The 23,697-nt window shown below is 44.8% G+C and overlaps 1 protein-coding gene across 1 annotated transcript in view; it reads left to right on the top strand.

Moving 5' to 3' along the window:
• The window catches only part of CNGB1 (cyclic nucleotide gated channel subunit beta 1), a 1,326,699-nt gene that overhangs the window by 1,299,679 nt on the left and 3,323 nt on the right, over nucleotides 1–23,697 (top strand). The window contains exon 41 of the mRNA XM_086945539.1: nucleotides 22,056–22,245. Within this exon, the coding sequence (XP_086801665.1) occupies nucleotides 22,056–22,245 (190 nt within the window). The remainder of the gene's footprint in view (nucleotides 1–22,055; nucleotides 22,246–23,697) is intronic.

Consider the following 23,697-nt stretch of genomic DNA (forward strand, 5'->3'; position numbering starts at 1 on the left):
ACGTGGTTGGAAATCTTTGGTCTTCTTGAGAACAAAGAAGAGGGGGCCCCAGCAGGTGGCGAGGATCAAACGATGAGGCCACTCTGGAGATTTTCCTCAAGGTGTTGTCTGACAGTCTCTTTCTCGGGTTCAGTGAGAGAATATACTCTTCCGAAGGGTACTGTTGCTCCAGGATCCAATGGAATGGCACAGTCAAACTCCCTATGAGGAGGTAACCTCACATTTGTAGGCTTCTGAAAGATGTCAGCGTATAACTGATAGTGACTTGGTACGCCTTGGACGGAGTTCACATAGGTACAGGCTTCCTTTCTTATCATAAGCATTACCTTAGGAGACCAGTATTTTTCAGTGGGGGTAACAGAATTGTTAACAGAAATGAGATGACAGGGAAATGGTTCTTGTCTCCCAGTTGATATACAAGTTATGTCTGATTAGCAAAAGTATACCTAAGATCATGATGTGCCTTAGGTCAAAAGACTAGTGTTCTTGCTGTTTTCCAAATGTAAGTTGTAATAACGATATCATGTCTTTGACTGGACTGGAAAAAAGAGGAGTTCCGTCCACAGTATGGACTTGTTCCGGTATTTCTTTAGGGACACAACTAATTTGCCTCTCATAAGCCCATGTTTCATCCAATCAGCCGCGGGGCGTCCATTGGGGCGTAGGGGCGTAGCCCCACTAGCCCCAGGACCCGCGGCTGCAAGAAAAATTAAGAAAAATAAACACTGACACACACTGTGATGAATATAAATTTAAGCGCCGAGCGCCGCCGGGAATCCTGGCAGCACCCGACGTATCCGGGAGTGCGCTGCGCAGGGAGGCTAGTCTGCAGCTTGAGTGACAGCAGACAGCCAAGGTATCAATCTGTGTGTAATGATTGTAACGCGCAAGTGAAGCTTGGGGCTGAAACTTGCCCAAGCATGCGCAGTCAAGTTCCCCCATAGAGAGTGACCAGGGGGGTGCTGGTTGAACCGGGCCGCAGTAGAAAGGGCGACACAGGGCGAGCAGCAGTGTGCCCCCCTAGCCAATCCTGGCGCTGCATGCAGCGCTAGGATTGGCCGGTCACCGCGCAGCAGGGCAGCGCAATCCATTATTGGATGCCGCGCGTGGGTGGTGAGCCGCACTGCATAATGGCCAATCACTGTGTGTGACTTCATGTAGTCATGCAGTGATTGGCCATTTCGCGGCGTGCGGCGCTGCTGATGATGTCAGATGATCCTCTCACTGGGGCCCTGGGACTCGCCTCGTGGACAGTGGTGCGTGTACATGAGCCAGCCTGTGTGCCCTCTGCCCTGTCACTGGTTTCTCTCTCATCGTCTCTCTCGAGTCTCGACCCGTGGGCCGTACAGTCCTCCTACATTCAAGCTTGCTGAGTGTTGCTTGCTGATCATCGGGTATTTTCAAATTCATTTGCTGTAGTAACTAACTGTGGCGCATGTCAACTCAGTCAGTACGTGTCAGTCCTATGCCACTGTGCGCGTGTCAGTCCTGCTTCAGTGGGCACTGCGTGTAGGTGTCTCATACTGCACTGTGGCTTAGTCAGGTGGCACAGGGACGCAAACCTAAGCACAGAGCGGTATAGTTGTAAGTTGTTGTTACACTATAGAGGGTTGGAAGTTATGTTGTCAGTCTTTGGAAATGCCACAGTGTTTGTATGTGCATGTGTCTGTCTATGCAACAGGTCATCGGGTTGTGTGTGCATCACTGCGCCATGTGCGCATAGCAATCACGTGTTCATCAGTCCAGGCATCACGACACATCATTGGATGTGTATTGGTATGGAATGGGCAAATAGTAATACAATGTGGGCTCGTAGGCCTTATCAGCTTTTAAAACCTATGTGTTCCGTGGGTTACACTATCTAGCCTTGTATAGCGTGCTGACCCCATCACACCTAACTGTAATAGACGCGAAACAAAGCCACACAGCGTATCACGCACAGGCTATCACTCAAAGGTAAAGAAAGGCATGATTTGGCTTTGTTTAGTCTCTGTAAATAAGAGGTATGTATGCACTGTAAGAATGGCAGATGTGTTGTTCTGTCCCACTATTTACACAAGTAACAATTTAAATACCACTATTGTGTTTTATTTATTTTAGAGCAGTATAGATTGACAATAAATCATAGGTGTGTAAATCACTGTGTATGATGTGTTACATAAGACAGTGAGGGTTACAAGGTCCTCTTGCCATTTTCTTGGTGTAAGGGTTTTAAAAAATAAATCAGTTGAGGTCCGGATTTTGCGTAGGTGTTGCGTGACTTTTTGGGCACAACCCTGATGCAAAGTGCCATTCGTTAAATATTATAATGCAGTCAAAGTAGACGTGCAAAGCATATGTGTGAGGTCTTAAGACCTGATGTCACTTCTTGTGAAGCCACTTCCTGGGAGGTCACGGGTAGTGATAACACTTCCTGTAATGCCACCTGCGGTGATGTCAGCATTGTGATGTCACGCGCCCTGATGTTACACGCCAGCGCCATGATATCATTTGCATACTGCCAAACTTGGTTAGTGCCCCCACTTTAAAAAAAAACATTTTTAGAACTTGTGCCCTGGGTATGATTGCACGCAATGACGCACAGCTACATAACATTCCGTACAATGCACACTCTGCAACTGCTCTAACTCAGCTGCTCTAGTGATCGTGGGCACAGCTGCTCTGTAAATTCACGTGTGTGCTGCAGATACTTTCGAGGTACCTATAATAGCGCAGAAAAGCTATTAAACTGCGCCCTTTAATAATAGAAAGTGAAAGACGAAGGTACAATGCTTCAACCAACTTGTTTTTCTCGGCAGAGCGGTAAAAGAACACAAAATCATGTTTTTTTTTTTTAATCAATGGAAGGAAACACTGTGTTTTCACTGCGAATATGAGAAAGATGTCCTATCTTTCAATGCAGATATGTGTCACCTTGTTGTTCAGACTCGGCTATCTCAGAGCTTACCGTAGAACCATTAAAATTCAATAATAAAGGTGATGGTGCCAGGGTGAAGGGGGCATAAATGCCCTCAGACTAGGTGGCACACACACTGTGTTTGTAAATGCAAGCAGCTGCAGTGTTCTCAATTTGGACTCATGTAAAAAAAACAAATTCCACTTTCTGAAATAGTGGGGGTATGGGCTCCGTGTACCTGTTTACACCACTGCCCAGTGCTTGTGTTTCTTCATCTACACCCTCTTCCCCAGCCCACCATTGTGTATACCTCGGTATACATTTAAAATGGTCATTATTTTTTCCCCTTGAAATACTCCTATGTCTACTTAATCAAGGTGAAATCCATGTCTGTAGCTATATTTAGTGCATCGGGTGCATTGGCGCCTGGATCCAAATGGCTCACTGCACCCCAAGTATGGCTGCCTGTTACCCAGAGCACAAATCATATAAAAAGAAGTGGGGGGACTGACCAAGTCAGGCAGTATGCATGTGGCATCATGACGCATGCCATCACAGCGTTTGACGTCACGACGCGTGACATTCCATTTTTTAGTGAAAGGCTTTATATAGTGCTGGCTAGGCGCAGCGGTATCAGAGCGCTTTACATGAGTATCAGACCATTGTTGCAGGTTACAACGTTACAAAGGTTACACAGTTATTAGAGCATAGCTACATAGTTACATGTTCTTGTTGCATCATAGGAAGTGACATCACAAGAAGTGACATCAAATGCTAAGATCTCACACATATGTGAATCAGGTGTATCATAAGTATATTTAGGTGCTTTATGAAATTTAACAAATGACATTTGGAGTCGGGCTGTGCCAAAAAAGTGGTGCAATCCTCACGCAAAATGTAGGCCTCAACTAATATTTTTTTTTTTAACCCTGCCATAAAGAAATTAGCAACAAGGAAAAGCATGGAAGTAGATCTGTTCTGCTTAATTGGTTGCAAAGTCTGCATTTTAAAATATTTTATGAGGTTAACACCTTCGATGCTTGTGACAAGGTCAACTCGTCATGGGTGTTACCTGCGCTGTGCGTTTGACGAGTTGACCTTGTCACATAACAAGGGATTTTGAAAATTGCAGCACAGCACGGGAATATGCAGCAGCAATGATGTGGTTAAGGCATCTGCTACAGAGGTGTCCAGTAGATCTCAGGGAATCATAATAGTGGTGAGATAACTCTTGAGGTTAACACATTTTTGGGAGAGATCTGTGTTTTGTGTAGTCCCATATTTTAATCAAAGTAGTATAGAAGGTTAATGTCTCTCCTGCAAAATATAATCACCCACTGTTCTTGAGTGGTAGGAAGGGGAGTTTGCGGATTGTTGAACCTCAATTTGTTACTACCTTCTTCAGGTTTGTTATTCATGATATCGCAACACACATGGTGTGCATCTTATACAATGTTGTGAGCATAAATGTACCACTTAATTATGCAATAGTGCTCTGATATGTGTATGATATAGCATATGCCAACTGAAAATGCAATAAAATATGTTTTTTTTAAAACACAGCTGTCTCCTGCAAAGCACATCCTGTAACATTCAGCTCACAATTTTATTTTATGTAGATAGTAAAGTGGGTTACTGCTTTGAGCACAGAGATCCTTTTGTTACCTGCAGCTTATACATTGTAAACCTTGTAGTAGACCACAGTGAGATATGAAGAGCATTTAACTCCTACACCTTGCAACCCTGACTGTATCATGTAAAACATCTTGAACATTGATTCGCACACTTACATGATTTATTTTGAATGGATAATGTGTATGTTGTGTAAAGCACTCCAACACTCGGCATTGGGATGAGTAGGGCTATAATATAAAGGAATATGTGACATTACAAGGCGATCACCTAGATCGCTGTACGTTACATTGCGGATATTACAACAGGGAGTGTGGGCAACATGCCGGTGCACAACTGGCACTAGTGCACAGATGAAATTGTTCAAAACTTCTTGTCTATATTTTTGTGTTCTGGCTTTGTTTTGTTTTGCAAATGATTGCGTATATATGCTCAAAATGTATATATTCACCAATGGGGACAAAAAACAAAGCACAGATTTTACTGATCAAATGCCATATTAAGTACATTTTGTTTCACCTAAACACTATCACCTGTGTGGAAAGACATGCCTGATAGTCACATGTGTTCTAATCGAAACGTGGTAAAGGTAAGGCGTGGTTCCCAATGCTTTGTGAAGGCTGTTTCCCAACTGCTGTGCATTTCTTCTACTCTTAGAGCTGAGATTTTAATGAAAGTCTTATAGTCTGAATTCAGCACCTGAGCGTAATAGGACGGAATGTATGAAGCTCTGTGGTTATACTGAATAAGCAGCTACCTATGTTATGCCATCTATTAATGTAATAACTGCACTTTCACAATTGCTTTATTAACCTTCCTGCTTTCTCAAATTTGCTTGAAAATGCACGATTTTTCTTCTCTTTTTTCAAAATTTTCTCGTGGGGGGTAACCCCCTCAAACCCCCCTTATGGGGCTCCGGCGCGCTCGCTACACTCGCACGCTACGGTGCAGTATGAATTTAATTTTAATTTTAATTTTAATTTGAATTTAAAAACATTTATTCAGCGCTCTTTTACCAAGCGGTTTCATGGCGCTATGTGTGATGCAGTGGACGGCAGCAGCTGCGAGAGGCTAAGCAGTGTAAGCTCGCACAAATAGGAAGGTTTTGAGATCCTTCCGGAACTGTAGATAAGAAGGCGATGTGCGGAGGGCAGCAGGAAGGGAGTTCCAGAAGGCTGGAGCAAGAACAGCGAATTTCGCTCCACCAGCCTTCTGTTTTTTAAAACGGGGGGTAGCTAAGAGAGCCCTATGAGTGGAGCGAAGTTCTCTACCTGGAAGGTAGGGCTTGATAGCTGAGCATATGAACTCGGGGGCAGTGCCCGACCTAGCCTGAAAAGTGAGGCAGCCAAGTTTAAAAAGGGCGCGCTCTCTCACCGGAAGCCAGTCAGTGGTACGCCGCAAATCAGTTTGCGGCGTACCACTTTCAAATGTCACCAGCCGCTACTGAATCCAAGTACATCCTGTTGGCACCACCATCCAACAAGGCTAGTATCTTCTCTTCTACTCCATCTGGCAGCCATACCAGCATAGGCAGAAAAAAGATAGAGGTGGAAATTTCGTTTGAGGTCCAGATCCTCAACCTTCTCACAGAGGACATGCTTTGGCATTTTCTGACTGCCTAGGAGAATGAGTGGGACAATTGCGAATCATCAGGGGCCTAACATAGGCCTCCGCAGCATCCGCGATCCAGGGGCCCCCTCACTCAGCATAGCCACGACAAGCCTCTTCATCATGATGGTGCGCACGCCCGGCCTCTTAATAAATTAAATGGTGCGCACGCCCGGGCCCTGGCCGGGCCTCAGAGGCTCTTTATTAACTAAATGGTGCGCAAGTTCAACTGCGTATGCCCGGGCCCCAGCCGGGCCTCTGAGGCTCTTCTTCAATAATTAAATGGTTGGTGCACGGCGCGCAGTTGTCTCTGCTGAGGGGGTGGCTTGCAAACAATCAGCTATTCTCTCTCTCAGGACAGCCGTGGCACAGCATCACGTGAACGTGATATCACTGTTCGCAACTAAGCAAAGCTGCACAGAGGACAACCTACATCAGTTCTTCTAAGTGAGAACATCACCCGCAGTAGGCCTGCACCAAATAAATCGGGAGGCGGTGCTGTGCGTTGTTGGTTTTCAATTCTGGCATCTGGCGCCTCCCCGCTGTTACCCCTCTGCCCCCCAGCACTGTCATCAGTTTGTGCTGGGAACACTATAGCCAATGAATGAGTGGCGGGCAAATTCACTTTCTCTTTCTTTTTCCGCTGCAGATCAAGAGAGAGTGTGAGGCTCGAGTCCACGTGACACGATTGGTCACATGCACTATTTGTGCTAGAAAACAAGCCTTCACAGGCTCGTTGGTGCGCTGACTGGAAGTGGAACCCCCTGCTATCCTGCCTGCCCCCAGGAAGGCATCATTGCTGCTTAAGGTGGGCCTGCCGAAAAACAACCTTCAGGGGGGTCTTTGAATCACTGAAAATTGTCGCCAGCGAGAGCACGCACTGTTCAGGAGAGCTGCCAGTGGCTCGCTGTGTGCTCTGAGACAGCTTTAAACTGCAGCTCTGGAATGGCAGCACTCTGGTGATTCATGCGCTCTGCTTAGAGTTCACACCTTTCTAAGAGAAAATTCCCGGCCATTAATTTTTATTTTAGGAATCTGCAAAGGCCTGGATTCTGGACATGCCTTATACTAACTGGAAACAAAAATGTATTTAGTCATTTGTAATGTGCAATTTCTGTGTTAGTTTATTTTAAGTATCAGTTGATTAGAATACATTTAAGCGTGGTGTCAATTTATATAAAACCTGGCGCCACGAACGGACGCCAGAAAACATGACAGCCCTCAAGAACGCCACTCACGAACACCACCAGCTGATCCGCACCACCCAAAGGAAATCGTTCAAAGAGCGGCTGGACAACAAAACCCACAACAGCAAGAAACTCTTCAACATCGTAAAAGAGCTCTCCAACCCCAGCACCTTCAACAACGACATCGCACCATCGCAAGACCTCTGCAACTCCCTCGCCTTGTTCTTCTACCGCAAGATCGCAGACATACACAACAGCTTCAGCACCCAGACTCCGCCCCCAGCCACGGAACTAACGATCACACCCACCACCCTCAGCGCCTGGACCCCCGTCAGCTATAAAGACACCACCCACGTCATGAGCACCATCCACTCTGGCTCTCCCTCTGACCCATGCCCTCACCACATCTTCAACAAAGCCGACGCCATCATCGCACCCCACCTCCGGAACATCTTTAACAACTCCTACGCGTCAGCCACCTTCCTAGAAAGCTGTAAGCACGCAGAAGTCAACGCCCTTCTGAAGAAACCCACAGCCGACCCAAAAGACCTCAAGAAAGTTTGCCCCATCTCTCTCCTTCCCTTCCCGGCAAAAGTCATCGAGAAGACCGTCAACAAACAACTGACTGCATTCCTCGAAGCAAAAGACTCACTCAACCCATTCCAGTCCGGATTTCGAGCCAACCACAGCACCAAGACCGTCCTCATCGCAGCCACCGGCGACATCAGGACCCTGATGGACAACGGAGAAACAACTGCTCTCATCCTCCTAGACCTCTCGGCCGCCTTCGAAACAGTCTGCCACCGCACCCTAACAACCCGCCTCTACAGCACTGGGATCCAAGGAAAAGCCCTGGACTGGATCACCTCGTTCCTCTCCGACAGAACCTAGAGAGTCTGCCTCCCTCCCTTCCGCTTCGCGGCCACCAAGATCATCTGCAGCGTACCCCAAGGCTTCATGCTCAGCCCAACCCTCTTCAATATCTACATGAGCCCCCTCACCACCATCGCACGCAAACACAACCTCAACATCATCTCCTACGCCGACGACACCCAGCTGATACTCTCCCTCACCAAAGACCCAGCCACCGCCAAATCCAACCTCCAGGAAGGAATGAAAGACGTTGCGGAATGGATGAAGCTCAGCCGACTGAAACTGAACTCAGACAAGACAGAGGTCCTCATCCTCGGACAATCCCCATCCGCCTGGGACGACTCCTGGTGGCCCACTGCGCTGGGCACCGCACCGACACTCACGGACCACGCACACAACCTGGGATTCATCCTGGACTCCTCCCTCACGATGACCAAACAAGTCAACGCCATCTCATCTTTATGCTTCAACACCCTGTGCATGCTCCGAAAGAGCTTCTGATGGATACCCACCGAAACCAGAAAGAGGTTCACCCAGGCCCTCGTCACCAGCCGACTGGACTACGGGAACGCCCTATACGCAGGAACCACAGCCAAACTTCAGAAACGACTTCAGGGCAGACAGAACGCCTCCGCACGACTCAGCTTCGGCATCCCTCGCCACAGCCACATAACTGCCCACCTGAGAAACCTACACTGACTCCCCGTCAGCAAGAGGCCACGACATGGGCCCCAAATACCTCAACAACCGCCTTTCGTTCTACACTCCCACCCGCCAGCTCCGCTCCACCAGCCTCGCCCTCGCCATCGTCCCACGGATCCGCAGAACCACAACAGGAGGAAGATCGTTCTCCTACCTGGCCGCCAAGACATGGAACTCCCTCCTCGCACACCTACGACTGACCCAGGACCATCTCACCTTCAGGAACCACCTCAAGACCTGGCTATTCGAGCAGTATCAGCACCCCCCTCACTTCAGCGCCTTGAGACCCTCACGGGTGAGTAGCACGCTCTACAAATGTATTGATTGATTGATTGATTGATTGAAGTGTACGGATAAATGGTAAAAATTTGTACCAGCTGTGATTTTGCTTATTCTTTTACTGGCTGGAACATCAACATATCAACCCTGTGTTTTTTCGATCACAGTAACCCATACTTCACTGTACTAATAGGACTCAATAGGATTCAGTAACATCTGGGTGTAAGACATTTTATGATGATGATTACTTTACTTTTCTATGTTTTTGGTACACAAATAGTTTTGTATCAGTATTTTAACCTTCCATTTCATGGTTTTGAAGCAGTTGAAATATATTTTAAGGATTTTCATTGATCAAAGAGGTATAATTTCTAATATTTATTTATTTCCTTACACTTCATTGTTTGGTTTTGCTCGCAGGAAAATGTCACACTAAGTGTCACTCATTTGGCAGTTGGGGGTCATTCATAAGTGCACTGAATCCATGGTAATGTCTCACAATCTGAAAACATGGCACTTGGCACTCCTATGTAAGGGCACTAGGTTAGTGCCCTTACATTTCTGGTTCTTTGTAGCAGTTTTAAGATCTTCTTAGAGTTTCTTGTCGCTTCAATGGGGGTAAGTTCTGATATTTATATGTTTCCCTCGTCTTCATTGCTTGATTTGGCACACTAGAAGGAGTCACTCCTAGTCATTGAAAGGTCACTCATAATTACACTGAATTTATGAAAATGTCACACATAAGCAATCAGAAACCTTGGCAGTTATGCCCCCAGAAGTCCCCGATTTCCAGCCTCCAGGGGCCACATCACCGCTGTAGTGTACACAGGCAGCACTACACTCTCTTGCCGGCGTTGGTTGCACCAGTGAGTTGCCTCATAACAGTCCTACCTCATAAATTAAATGGTGCGTGCTGTGTGCAGTTAGTGCAGGTGACCTCAGCTTCTAGGCCCAGAAGCAAGGGTCTTGAAGGCAACTGCCTTGAGGCCAAAGTCCATTTGCATATTTACATACCTTTGTAAATTGGTTACCAAGGCTTAGTTTATTCTGGTTCCAGTACTCTCTGGGCCCACACTCTGCCTATTCATTACATTTGTATTTTACATTTACTGCAGTAGAGTGAGACTGCATTTCATGAAAAGGAATATAAAGTAAGGTTGCCAAAAGAAAAATGCCATAAAATCCGTTGTTTAAAGAGCCTGGAAAGACCTCGTCTTGACACTAAATAGGGTTATAAATAAAGTATGTATTGATTTGTAATGTGACTTTTCTGTCTTTGTTCACTTTAATTATCAGTCATGGATCATTCAGGCAGCCCTAGAACACAATTAAAAGTGCTTTCTATCTATATTTGTTGTTCGAAGTATGAACAGATAGATGCTGAAAATACGGCTTTAGGCTACGGCTTATTTTTGCCCAGTCTGGGACATCAAAATAATGAGCTGGCAACCCTAATCATAAGACAGGAAGTTTGTTGCAGGATCAGCACATGATATATTCCCTCCACCTTTGATCCCTGATTTACACCATAATAGCAATATTTTAACTTGTATCTGAAAACCCTACTCTGCCGTCAATAACATGCTGAGTTACTTCAAGTGTCTGGGAATGCACCCTGCATTCAGACAACTCACTCCTCATTCTCGCCCTTCACTTTTACGCTCACCTTGCACTCACAGCAATCACAATGTACTCACTGATCACCATGTACTCCCACCATTCACCCGCTCACCTTGCACTCACAGTGATCACTCCGCACTCACAGTGCACTTGCGCTGTTCACCCTGCCTGTACCTCACCCTGCAGTCACACATAAAACCAGCTCTATTCTGTAGAGTCTTGCCCTGATGGCATTAAATGATTCTTGAACAGATTGTTTTAAATACAACTTTCCTTCACTTTTTTTCAATATTGGTGATGTGTGGTTCGAGCAGATCGGAGTGGCGTTGTTGGCTCAACATCCTGTGATACTGGGGATTGGGGAAAAATCATTAATCTCCCTGTGCCTAACAAAAAATGATGTAGTTCTTTCCAGTGAGTCCCTATGTAGTTCGTTTCATCGTGGACCCCTCCATGTGTTTTGTAGGGGGGCCCTCCAGTTTCGTTATGCCACTGCGAATCATGAGCCTTGAGGCGCCACAATACAGACACGTCCTTGTTTTCTTCTGTGTTCACGTTCAGTCTCAGACAGGAGTCCTCCTGTGGAAGCCTGTATGTCAGACACAGGAATTTCTGTTTTACGAATATTAGGTCTGGTTACACCGGTATGCTGTTGGAGTCGTGACTTTTGGTTCTCCAAAACGACGTTCATTGAGACGATGTTCAACTGATAATGTTAAGTCCATTAACTTAGTCATAGTCTCAGCATGAGGAGAATCTGCCGTTAATTGCCTGAAACGTGTGCTGTACTGCAAGACGTCCTGACTACCTTGTTGGATGTCACACAAGGCTGCTTCCGCTGATGTGTCCAGCCAAGGTCTTTCAGACATCTATTTAAATGACTCTGAAAAGACACATAATTAGACAGTTGTGGGGGTTCTGTGGCAACCAAGGGTGTTGCAATATGAATTTTAAAGGGATCAGTCGCACTCCTTATACGTATTTAATTTTTAGAAGAAGATTGTGCTTTAATTGAACAAAGTAATCTTGAGGTTTGGGTGCTACAGGATGTTGCTTCCTGTCCTTTAGGCGAATGCAATGTAAATTAAAAGGTGCCCTTCACTCGGGATGGGTCAAACCTGTGGGCACTCCAGAGCGAGCCTGTCGCTTTAAAAAAATTATTTTGCACAAATTCTTGAAATTCAAAAAAACTTTTTTTTTACGTGTTTCCAATTGTGGGTATCCGATTTTCTCAAAACAACTTCATGGTGTTATAGTTGGTATCTATTAAAAACTTCCTAGTGTATATATAGGCATATATGTACTCTGTTAATGCTTCACAGAAATATAATATAGCCCCAATGCATTTCGGGATCAGCCCTTCGTCAGGCGGTGTTCCCTACAATAGAAACAAAGTGTGTGTAAATCCAAGAGCGATAACGAATGTGAATACAGGTGACGTAATCTGTGCTTGTTTTAGACCGGGTGAACTAGAAAAAAAGAGTATGCTCAACAACACTGGATGTCAATGATAAACGTGCTAGTGCAAACACAGGAGAAATGGAAAGGTGAACTATTGGATCGTGAGACCACGAGGTTAAAAGAATTAGAGCCGAGAAACGAGTTAGGAACAGTTTAGAATGGGTACTGCGAACGGAGTGCCAACAGTGCATAGAAACGGATAGATAAGATTTTTTAAAGCGATTCCGCTCTGAGGATATTAAACGAGTGCAGAAAGTGACCAATAGCGCTAATGTACCCACGCTTAAAAAATCTCTATGGCTAACTGTGATAAACAACGTAGCAGCGTGCACCATGCTTAACATATAAGTTCTTACTTGCGTCGCTCACCTCCGAAGCCCATCTATATTCATGCCCTGTTCAAATGTCTTCAAGGAAATGAGGAGTTGAGCTTCCCCGGACATATAAATCGCATCACCCGGAAGAGAACAGTACGATTGGCCCCCGGCTGAGCGCGACGATGGAACCCGTAGTCTAGGTAACCAAGGACGCTTAATGCCGTACGTCGTATTCCCGTACAGAGGAATGGTCGACCAAGAAAAAAGACTATGAGAGTGTAGTCAATAGCAACTAAAACAGTTACAAAAGTGTAATCATGATTGTGTTATGTGGGATAGAAGTGCTGGAACGTGAATAAATAAGTAGCGCAAAACATCATAATGAACAAAAAAGCATGCGTGAGAAATTACAGAGCAAAGCTATTATCATATGTGTACATGTAGAGTAAGTCACACTATTAACACAAAGAACAGTAAAGTAGACGTCCTGAAAAATGATGTCTCATAATTACAAATAACAGCTAAATTCCAGTCTTTCGTTTAACCCCTTCGGGTGCAGTGAGTTCAATCTGTGTATCCAATAGATTTCATGCTGGAGTAGAAATTTTTTGTTGTCTCTTCCTTCACGCTCTACAACTTGTTCCAAAATCATGTACCAAAGTTGGTTGACATTATGATTCATCTCTGCAAAGAAGATAGGTCAAAATAGCTGAGAAAAAGTTTATTCTCAGTCTAAGTCCCTCTTCGGTGCAAAACAGTTATTTAGTGTGCACAGCATTTTATACTGATGTGATTAATTTCCTTTACACCACATTCTGTAATATGTCTGACAGAGATGTCTAGGACTAATAGGTGTATGTGGAGCCTGGCCAGCTCTCACGAGTTTGTTTTGAAATTCAAAGATCTCTTCTGGTGCAACAAAAGTACTTTCGATAAAACCAAATGATGGGTGGCCAACTCAGCATTTTTTGTTTCTGATAGACACTTCTACCTGCAGATTCCTCTGCTGTCGAACAATCCCCAGATGCCAGTCTGGATGTGAAAACTTCAGAGCAACGGGGTCATCGGCAGAGGGCGCTGGACTCAGTCACGTCAGGTGGTACCACTGAGGCCATAAAGTGACCACCCTGGCGCATCAATGTCAGTTCCTTTTTCACACCTTTGATGCCGATCTAGAGCTCCAATCTTTGAGAGGAATTTTCCTCACAAATTTAGAGAACACAGTACCTATATGTCTCACCCAAAAAGAGTGTGGGTGTAAACCCTGTGGGGACTGCAAGGGGCTGATGTCCATTATAGACCATCATTGTGTCAATCCGTATTTCTTGGTTTCAGACCACATTTCTAAGACCTGTTCCTCGTGCCTCATAATGCATCCCAAGGCCATCAAGGAGTGGGAGGTCAAACTCTTCATGAGTCGATCGAAAAACAGCCACTGGAGCCAAAAGTGCTCCAGGCACTGTCTCCACGCCCTGTCATCTTCGGCTAAGTAGAAGAGGAAGCATAGGGGGAAGGCAAGAACAGATCAAAGGTACATCTCCCCGTCACTCTCTGTCTCCCACAGCTTAGTAACTTGACATCAATGGATCCTCCAAGCAGGCCTGCTCCCCCCAGGACCCAGCTCCAGACCAACCTCGATTCTCGGAGGCCTTGGTGTCTTCACTTTCACCTCTGAAACCAGCCACAAATTCCCCTGAGTTTCCTGTTTGAATCAGGCAGTCTTCATAATGTCATGTACTAAATATTTGAGAAAGCCTTGGCACCATCCTGCGCACCTTTGCAACTATCAACCCCACCTCAGCTACCACTCTTCTTATCTTTCCAGTAAACATTTTTGGTGCTGCACCACCAGATCCGGTGCCCTCTTCATACTGTTTTGACCCAGTACTCCGCCTTGTGGTGCGGCATACCACGCTGTGGATGGCACCACCTTCACTTTCACTGTCACCCCACCTCTGCCAACTCTGGCTACAGACACAACACCATTGTAGCTGCTGCCTGATGTTGAGCTTCAGACTAACTCTCACAGGGAGGCCCAAAAGCCACTTAAAGAGGCAGCTTACTGAGCAAGACTCAATGAGATTTTTGGGACCGATTCTGATCCTGTTAAGTCTTTCACTGATGAGTATCTGCTTCAGGATTCCCTGGAGTTCCAGGGCCTGTCTCTGGCCAGCAGCCTGGACACATCCCCTGAGTTGGATAGGGACTTTCCCACTGAACCACCAGTACCAGAGTTTGTGTCCTTGCATAATGTCATGCTTAAAGCTGCAGGGGTGTTGGACTTGCAGTTACAAACAATGGTGACAAAAACTAATGTCTTCACTTATGTTCTCCTGATATCTGCAAACTCTTCAGAAACCCTCCTTCTATTCAACAAGGCTTTCCTGGAACCCATCATGGCGGCTTGGGAGAAGCCTTCACCTGCTCTGGTGCTTAATATGCTCGTAGCCAGAGGTTATCACTCTGCTCCTTGTGATCCAGCAGTCCTTTCAATGCACCCTTTGCCAGAGAGCTTAGGGTCCAGGTCTTTTTTCAAGCACCCAAGCAGAAGGCACCTTCCCTACGGCCCCCCTCTGACAGGGAATCAAAATGTTTGGAGGTGTGGGGCAAGATGATGTTTTCATCATGGAGTATGGCCTTGAAGTCCCTTAATGCTAACTATTTCCTTGCTTGGTACAACCCCATATTGTGGGATACAGCCCAAACGATCCTGCTGCATGTTCCAGCTGACATGAAGGAGCATTTTTAAGAACTGGTTGCAAATAAAAAGAGTGCCTCCTGACACATTATTAATTCTGGTTTCGATACTCCAGCCTCCTTTGCCAAAGATATCAGCACTTCTGTGACAGCATGTTGCCACACTTGGTTCAGGACATCCAATTTCTCATTTGACTTTCAGGCTAACCTGATTGACCTCCCCTTCGATTGCATACACCTGTTTAGAAACAAGGCCAAATCTGTACTGCAGTGATTTAAGCTTTTATAAAACTACGACCATGTCACTGGACATTCAGTTTCCTTCCTGACCAAAGATTTCCGGGTCTTTTCGCTGCTTTTGTGGCTTTGCACAAGGATCCTCCTTTCGCCCGCAACAGTATAGAACAGCACTCCAGAAGCAACAGAATCCACTTGTCCTGCAATACAGAGGCCATGCTAGAGGTAAAGGCTATGGATCCGCCTTGAAACCCTCTACCTCTTCCTCCCCCACTACAAGGAAAGCAGACCTAATTTGCTTCAAATAGTCCACACAGAACCTGTCGGAGGGAGCGTGTCCCAATTATTTTGGCCTGAAAGGTCAACTTTGGACCAGTGGGTCATTCAAATAGTACAAAAGGGCTACAACTTTCCTTTCCTATAAGTTCCACCTCCCATCCCACTCCTTCCCTCTTCTCCTGATCATTTAACCATTCTCCAGCTGGAAGTGGTCGCTCTCCTTCTCAAGATAACGGTAGAGTTGGTATCAGACCAGGAAAAGGGCCAAGGTTGTTATGTACATTACTTCCAGGTGCCCAAGAAAGATGGCGGTCTGTGTCCCATTCTGTATCTAAGGAGTCTGAACTTCTTCCTCAAAAAGGAAAATTTCAAGATGCTGACCATCGCTCAAGTTCTACTAGTGTTTCAGCTTGGAGACTGGATGGTGTCACTTGACGTGCAGGAAGCATCCTTCCACATCCCTAGCCTGCACCACATTGAAAGTACTTGCACTTTGTGGTGGGGTCTACACACTACTATTTTGTGGTACTATCTTCTGGCTTGACTTCAACACATCGAGTCTTCACACAGATGATGGTAGTGGTCGTGGCCCAAGTCAGATTATTGGACATCCTCATTTTCCCATACCTAGGCGACTCTCTCCTCAAAGCCAGCTCATCATATATGGTTTTGAGCCAGCAATTGACAACAGAATCCCTGCTGTTCAGCCTGGGTTTTTCGATCAACGAGTCAAAATCTCATCTGTGGTCCTCTCACAAACTCCTGTTTATGAGGCCATTTTCCTTGCCTTTCTTTTCCCACAGAGAATCCTTGACATCCAGGAGATGGTTCCATCTTTCGACCAAGGTGGGAGGGTCCCAGTCCTTAGAGTCCTGCGATTCCTGGGTCTTCTAGCTTCTTGCATTCTACTAGCCATGCGCGCACATTTGCACATGAGGGCCCTGTAGTTTTTAGGCCCAGCTTCTCAGGATTCAGTTGCAGCAGAATAATGGTCCACCTCCTGAAATTACCAAGTACCCTGACATGGGGTTACCACCAGGGTCTTCGAATTATCAGGTTAGGGAAAAAAGGTAGGGAAGGGGTCAGCAGGGACAAAGGCTCTAAAACAACATTTGCACAATGGTTAAATACAGTCATGTAATCTACTCTCATGAATTCTCACTAAATGACTTATGGAATGTACCTGTTTTGCCACTGCATAACACCATGAACATGGAATCACATCATGCATTCATCAGATAACCTGAAAAGGAAAACAATCAAACCCATGAGTACCTCTCCCTCTACTTCTATGTATAAATAATCAGAATAAGGTGTATTTCCCTACCCTTTCACTCTTCATGCTGCTAAGGGTTATCATGTGGTAAACATCAGAGTTTTATAAAGGTTACATAAAGCAATTCAAGGTTATTTCACCAAGAGAGAGCTAGAAAGTGCTTTAGTCACTTTCAAGTGTAGTTCAATATTCGTATTCCATATCCTTCCCAACCAGAATTGAAAAGCAAAGCAAACAATGTCACAGACAATGGTAATATTCCACTGTTGTTTAGAACATCAAAAGTACATTGAAATCCAAGTCATATAGTAATGAGCAGTTGCGACCACCACTCATTCTATTTCAATTCTCCGGTAAACACACACGGTGTTATGCGGTTGTACACACTCTATAACCCGCTGCCATCTGAAAACCATAAAACAACAAACAAGGGCTGTCGTGGCATTAACGGTTACTGCACTGCCTTCAGCCGCTAGCCGCTTTCACAAAGTTCCAATGAACACGGCAATACGCGGTGAACTCCTATCGCTGTATTCCGCTTCATACACACAGGTTGTACTCACAGGCGCTGGCTCTAAACTTCCGAATTGAAGAATCCCCGAGTCCTCGAGCTCCTCCGATACCTCTGATCCTCTATCAGCCAAAAAAGAATCCAGAAACAAACAACAGATTACGCGCGTCTTCCTGCGCTATCTTGGAGCTTAAATCACGTTACCCTACTGGGCATTCTGGGTAACATAGTCTTTTCTTGATTTGTGGACGCTGCTCTTTAACCCTGACAGTAGTGGTGCCTCCGGAGCCAGTGGCTACAGTACGGGGGAGACCTTTTGAACTCCATCATGATCTCCCCCAGTGCTGCAGCGGATGTGGCTTGGTGAGGGAATGAGGCAAACCTAACTCACAGGATGGCCTTCACTCTCCCTCCACTGTGACTATGGTAGTGATGGATGCTTCCACCATAGGGTGGGGCCCTCATCTGGAGGGTCTGGAGATTAGGGGCATCTGGTCTCAAGAGTTCCAGGTGCATCAACCTGCTGTAACTGTGGACGTTTCGGCTGGTGCTCAATGCCTTCTTCCCTTTCATCATGGGTTGGTTCGTCCACATCTTGACGGACAACAAAACTGGAATGCGGAACCTGAACAGAATGGGGGCATAGGGTCTCACTTTCTCTGCCTGGAAGCATTGAGACTATAGTCCAATGTGACTGGACTCAGTGCCCAGTCACACTGGGCACTGAGGAGTGCCCAGTGTGGCACTCCTCAGGTGGACCTACTTGCCTCCTCTGAAAATAATCAGTGCCAGCAGATCCATTGAGGGGAACTTTGGGGGATGCATTTCAGTTGAGGTGGAACTTTTAGCTGCAATACACATTTCCCCCATACTCTTGATTCTTTGAGGCCTCGAGAAGATTCACCAAGACTGGGTCCGGGTCCTTTTCTTTGCCCTGAGTTGGCTGTGAAAGCTGTGGTATGTGGACCTTCTGCATTACTCCGCATGTCCCCCCCTCCTTTGCCTTCTACTCAGGCTTGAACTTCTCTCCCTGTCAGATGGACTGTTTCTGCACCCCAATCTCCAAGACCTCTACCTAAATGCTTGGAAACTGAGCGGGGACTACAGAACGGATTTCATCTGCCACTGGAGGTGGCTGACATCCTCTTGTTGCCACTCCAATAAGCCGGTTTAGTATGTCAGATGGACCAAGTTCATTGCATGATGTGTGGACATTGGTATTGATCCCTTCCAAGCCGGACTGTCTTGAGTGTCACAATTTGTGCTTAATCTTTCTCAGTGGGGATGTGCTATTGGCACTGTGAATGGTTATTTAGCCACCTTGTGTGCTTTCCTCTGTCTGTCATATCAGCCCTCCCTGTTTAAGTTCCCTGTTGTCATGCGTTTTCTTAAGGGCCTGACCAATCTTTTTCCTCCCCCTCTATTTGCGGTTCCCCAATGGGACTTAAATTGGTCTAACATTTTTGATGGGGACACCATTTGAGCCCCTTCACAGTTGTACCCTTTGTATGTTGACTCTCAAAACTGTGTTTTTGGTTGCAATCACATCTGCTAGAAGGATCAGTGAGTTGCAAGCTCTTAGCTGTCACCCTACTTTCACTACCTTCTTTCCAGAAAAGCTGGTGTTATGCACCAGGGCTGCATACTTCCTAAGGTGCCCCTCCTTTCTATCTTGCCCAATCCATCACTCCTCCGACCTTCTGCCCCCTCCTCAACGCACAAAAAAGGAGCAATGGTTGCATAGGATGGACTCTCGGCTGGCAGTTAACTACTACCTGGACCACAACAAGGACTTACAGTCTGACGACAAGCTCTTTGTCAGCTACTGTGGTGCCTAAAAGGGTAAGGCAGTACAGAAGAGAGCTCTATCTCATTGGATCATCCTCTGGGCTGAGTCAACCACTTTTGCACTTGTTTGAGGTGTCCCGATTGTTTGAGATCTTTAAGGCAGCAACATAGGCTCCCTTGCATATCTTTATGAAGCACTACTGTATAGATCCAGAAATGTGCAAGGATGGACACTTAGCCAGGTCTGTCAGGCAGAATTTCCTTGTTTGATCATCCATTGATCCTCCTCCTGGCCAGGGTATTGCTGTGAAATAAGATCTACAGGTGAGAGACCTGCAGGCAGAAGTATCCATCAGAAGAAAAAAGTTACTTACCGTAAGTGGCGACCTTTCTGGTGGATACTCTATCTACCTGCAAATTCCTCACTGAACTGCCCACACCATCACCACCCCCACCCTCCTCCATTTGATGGATACATTAAAGAGGAGGCTAATAAGATTCCATCCTGTATTATTTGGTACTGCAGTCCATCATTGATATCAATCTATCCAAATCTTGCCTCGAAGGCTTGGATTAAAATTGGAGAGAAACTTACGTTGATGCAGGGGTGCAGGAAGTTTAAGGCCTCGGTGGTGCCACTTGACGTCACTTCCAGCACCTACTGAATCTGGCGACATTTTCCGGAGACCTCATTTCTTTGAAGTTTTCAGATCCAGTCTGACACCTGGGGTATGTTCTGCAAGTGAGGAATTTGCTGGTAGATAGAGTATCCACCAGAAAGATCGTTACTTAGGGTAAGTAAAGTTTTCTTCGCAAAACCAACCCCCAAAGCTGAGGTTTATTTCTCAGAAGGAGAAGAACGTTGGCCCAGATGTGAAGGGTGTTTCTTCTTTACACCTGCGTACTATTGCTGATTTCTACTCCCTGTGTCCACTGTACACCCCCTATATGTGATAGGCCTCTGATACTGAAAGCAATTTGAAAGAATTGAGGAGCTAGGCCCTAAGGGATGAGGATTAGGCAGGGCCTTATATAATAATAAAGAAAAAGTTGCCTAAGCCGCAATTTATTTATAAGCTTTTACGATTTTCGCTTCATGGCCAAACACATTTCTTTTTTGTTTGTACCGGTACTTTATTTATACCTTCTGTTTCAAACTTATATATTTTCATAAAAAATTTTCAGTATGAAAAGGAAAAATTATCCACTCTTTTGTTCAATACATATATAAACAATTACAAAACACATTTGAAATCCTTAATACTCAATTGAGTAGCCGCCAATTTGCCACGAAGTGCAACCTAAGGAATTGTAAACAAAGACATTAGAGGAAATCAGAAGCAGCGCGACCTGTCAATATCATTTAACTTGATTCTAAAAGAACGCTGCGATGGAAACGCTCTAGGAGCAAAGCAGACATCTTTTTGAACCGAAAAAAGACGCACGATAACGAACACGCTGATCACAACCTATAAGGGAACTGGATGAGTAAAGACAACACTGTTCCATGTGCAAGGCGCTACACATTACAATTGAGTTAATGACTATATAGTCACGTCCCCCAAGATACCAGAAAAGAGAGTCCTTGATTAAAAGAAAACTCTGAACGTAGCCTGGGATTAAACCTATGAAGAAGGCACACCTGCACTTTTTTCAGAAAATCAGAAAGCCCTGATGAGAATCTTGGCATTGATTTCCTATGATTCGAAACACGTCGGCACAACAAAGGAGCATAGAAGGATAACGATTTGAGATCTTGCCCTCTAATAATTTAGAATTCATTTCTATTTTTGATGTAACATGTGACCAATGTCCTTGTGCTTCTTTGGATATATAGACATTTTTGTCTTAAAAAGTTTAGGACATTGATTCATTCATTGCAACCTATGAACTAAGTCACAAGTATTTGCCTTTTTAGTTTTTTGTGTAAAATAGTGTACTGTGATGTAGTATGTAAAGTATGTCCTAATGAATATGTGGATTTCAAATGTTTTTTGTAATTGATAATTTATGTATTGTACAAAAGAGTGGATCATTTTTCCTTTTCATACTGAAATAATTTAATGAAAATATAAAAGTTTGAAACAGAAGGTATAAATAAAGTACTGGTACAAACAACAAAGAAATGTGTTTGGCCATGAAGCGAAAATCGTAAAAGCTTATAAATAAATTGCGGCTTAGGCAACTTTTTCTTTATTGATACTGCAAGCAAGGCAGCCCTGTGGCAGATTGGTGATTATGCACCGGATGAGATCCACCATCACACAATCGCTCTCTAAACAGGGCAGGGAAACCACAGATTTGGTGGGACAGGAACCATGACAATTTATGGATGTATTCCTGTTATGCTAATCCCTAAAAGAACCCCCTAAATGTCCAATAGAATATTATATGAGGGGTTTGTACTGAGTATTATTGTTCTAAGACAACAATGAGGATTCACATTGGGAGATGTAATGGTGCAATTAAGACTGGGCAAAAGTGAAGTGGTTCTCTAGAGTGTGACTCACAGACCCACTGAAGGCTATATGAGATGTTTGCTCACAACATACTTGTGTATTGTTATTCGAGTGTCTTCAGCTTTCCATCAAGATATAATTCATTGTGAAAGTTAGTGTTCATAGCATGCTAGGGACCAGATAAAGTCAACATACTGCTCAAAAATAAAAGCGTCACTTGTTCTTGTGTCCAGGAAAATGCTGAAAAATAGCAACAAGCCAAAGGAAGAGAAACCATTGGCGAAAGGCTTCCAGCATATCATCCCCCCCAGAACAGAGACTCCGAAGCTCTTACAAGCAGCCCTGGCTGCATCCCAGAAGGTGGGACTGAAGGGAACTTTTGCCAAGATTCGCCGGAAAATGAAGGCCAAGAAGTCAGTCCAGGTGAGATGGGGAGAGGACAATGGAGCATTTTTCTGCATAATAAGCACTGTAGTTAGCAAACATGCACATTGAGGTAAGGACTTGCATCAATATCACAGTAGTTGGAGTATATACAGTATAACTAGAGGTAACATACAGAAAAAAGGATTCACATAGCCGTACAGAATTGTGTAAAAGAGTCTCAAGCATACATGGTGTTACTATCCCTTTCACCACTTTGCCTAATTATTGCTCTTCATGTGGAGTACTGTGTCATCATATGTGTCTGGGTGTGGAAAGTGTTTTTCTCTTAAGCTTCTAATATTTATTGGTGAATCACAGCAAATCCCCTAAGGTCATGAAGCTCAACGCAACTTGGGCTTTCACATGAAAATCTGAATTTTCACAGGTATTTTGTGCAGAATTGTAATCTGTGTTGAGTCACTTGCAAGGAAATGCTAAGCAAAGTATGCTTTCATGTAAAAATTCAGTTACCAACACAGTTTCAGAGTACTCACATGTCAAGCGAAGGAAGGTATGCAATCCTAGAGCAAGCGCCTTGAGGTACCGAAGCCTACAAAATCCATGCAAGTGCATGAATGTAGCAAAAGTGTGAAACTCTGCAGAGTACCGGGAGATCATTAATCAGAACCTCCACAAGACACCATGTGTAGAGTAAAAGCTTTGAGCACCCCTACATAGATACACTTATGTTCAGTGTGCATTGTCAATCTGTCATGTTTAAACTACCATCAAGCAGAGCCCATGTTTATGATCTCATCTCCCCACATAAGGGGAAAATAGGCCTATGAGCTGGATTGCATAGTAGGCAAAATGCGCATCTTGCACTTCGCCAAAATGCCCCAATTTTTAAGATCATCTTTTATGTGCCTTGACATCTGTTTTGTGGTCTAGTGTTTTGGTAAGGAATCCGAGGTTTTGAGGAATGTATGAACAAGGAGTGTAGTATGGGACTGCATTGCTGTCACCAGGACTTGTTATGAGCGATGCTGCTTATGCAGAGCAATGCAGGTATTTTAATATCTATGCATTAGGATGCATGAGATATTTTAAGCATTAGGCCAAAAATGTGTTCTGTCTTTATCAGGCTCTCTACTTCAGATTTTATCACTTGTGTAAAACTAACACCCATCTGGAAGTTGTATCAGTTCTAAAAGGTGAAGTCTGCTCTGTTCTATCTTTCCTCTTTCAACTTGACTCCTTTTACAAATGGTTCACCAGATCAGGAATATCAAATCCCTATTCCTACATACACCAGCAACAAGCACATATTTCCCAAGGTCTCTAGAACATTAATAACTTGGGAATCTGGAACATTAAGATTTTTTCCAACCAGTCTAGACCAGTAAATGATGCGCATGTTCCAACTTTATATTTACATCTTTCTATCTGAAATACCCAAATTCTCCCTTTGGTTTCATTGGAAACTGCAGATAATCAAAAACTCCTCCA

The sequence above is a fragment of the Lissotriton vulgaris genome, chromosome 12 (genome assembly GCF_964263255.1).
Source record: "Lissotriton vulgaris chromosome 12, aLisVul1.2, whole genome shotgun sequence".
NCBI lineage: Eukaryota > Metazoa > Chordata > Amphibia > Caudata > Salamandridae > Lissotriton > Lissotriton vulgaris.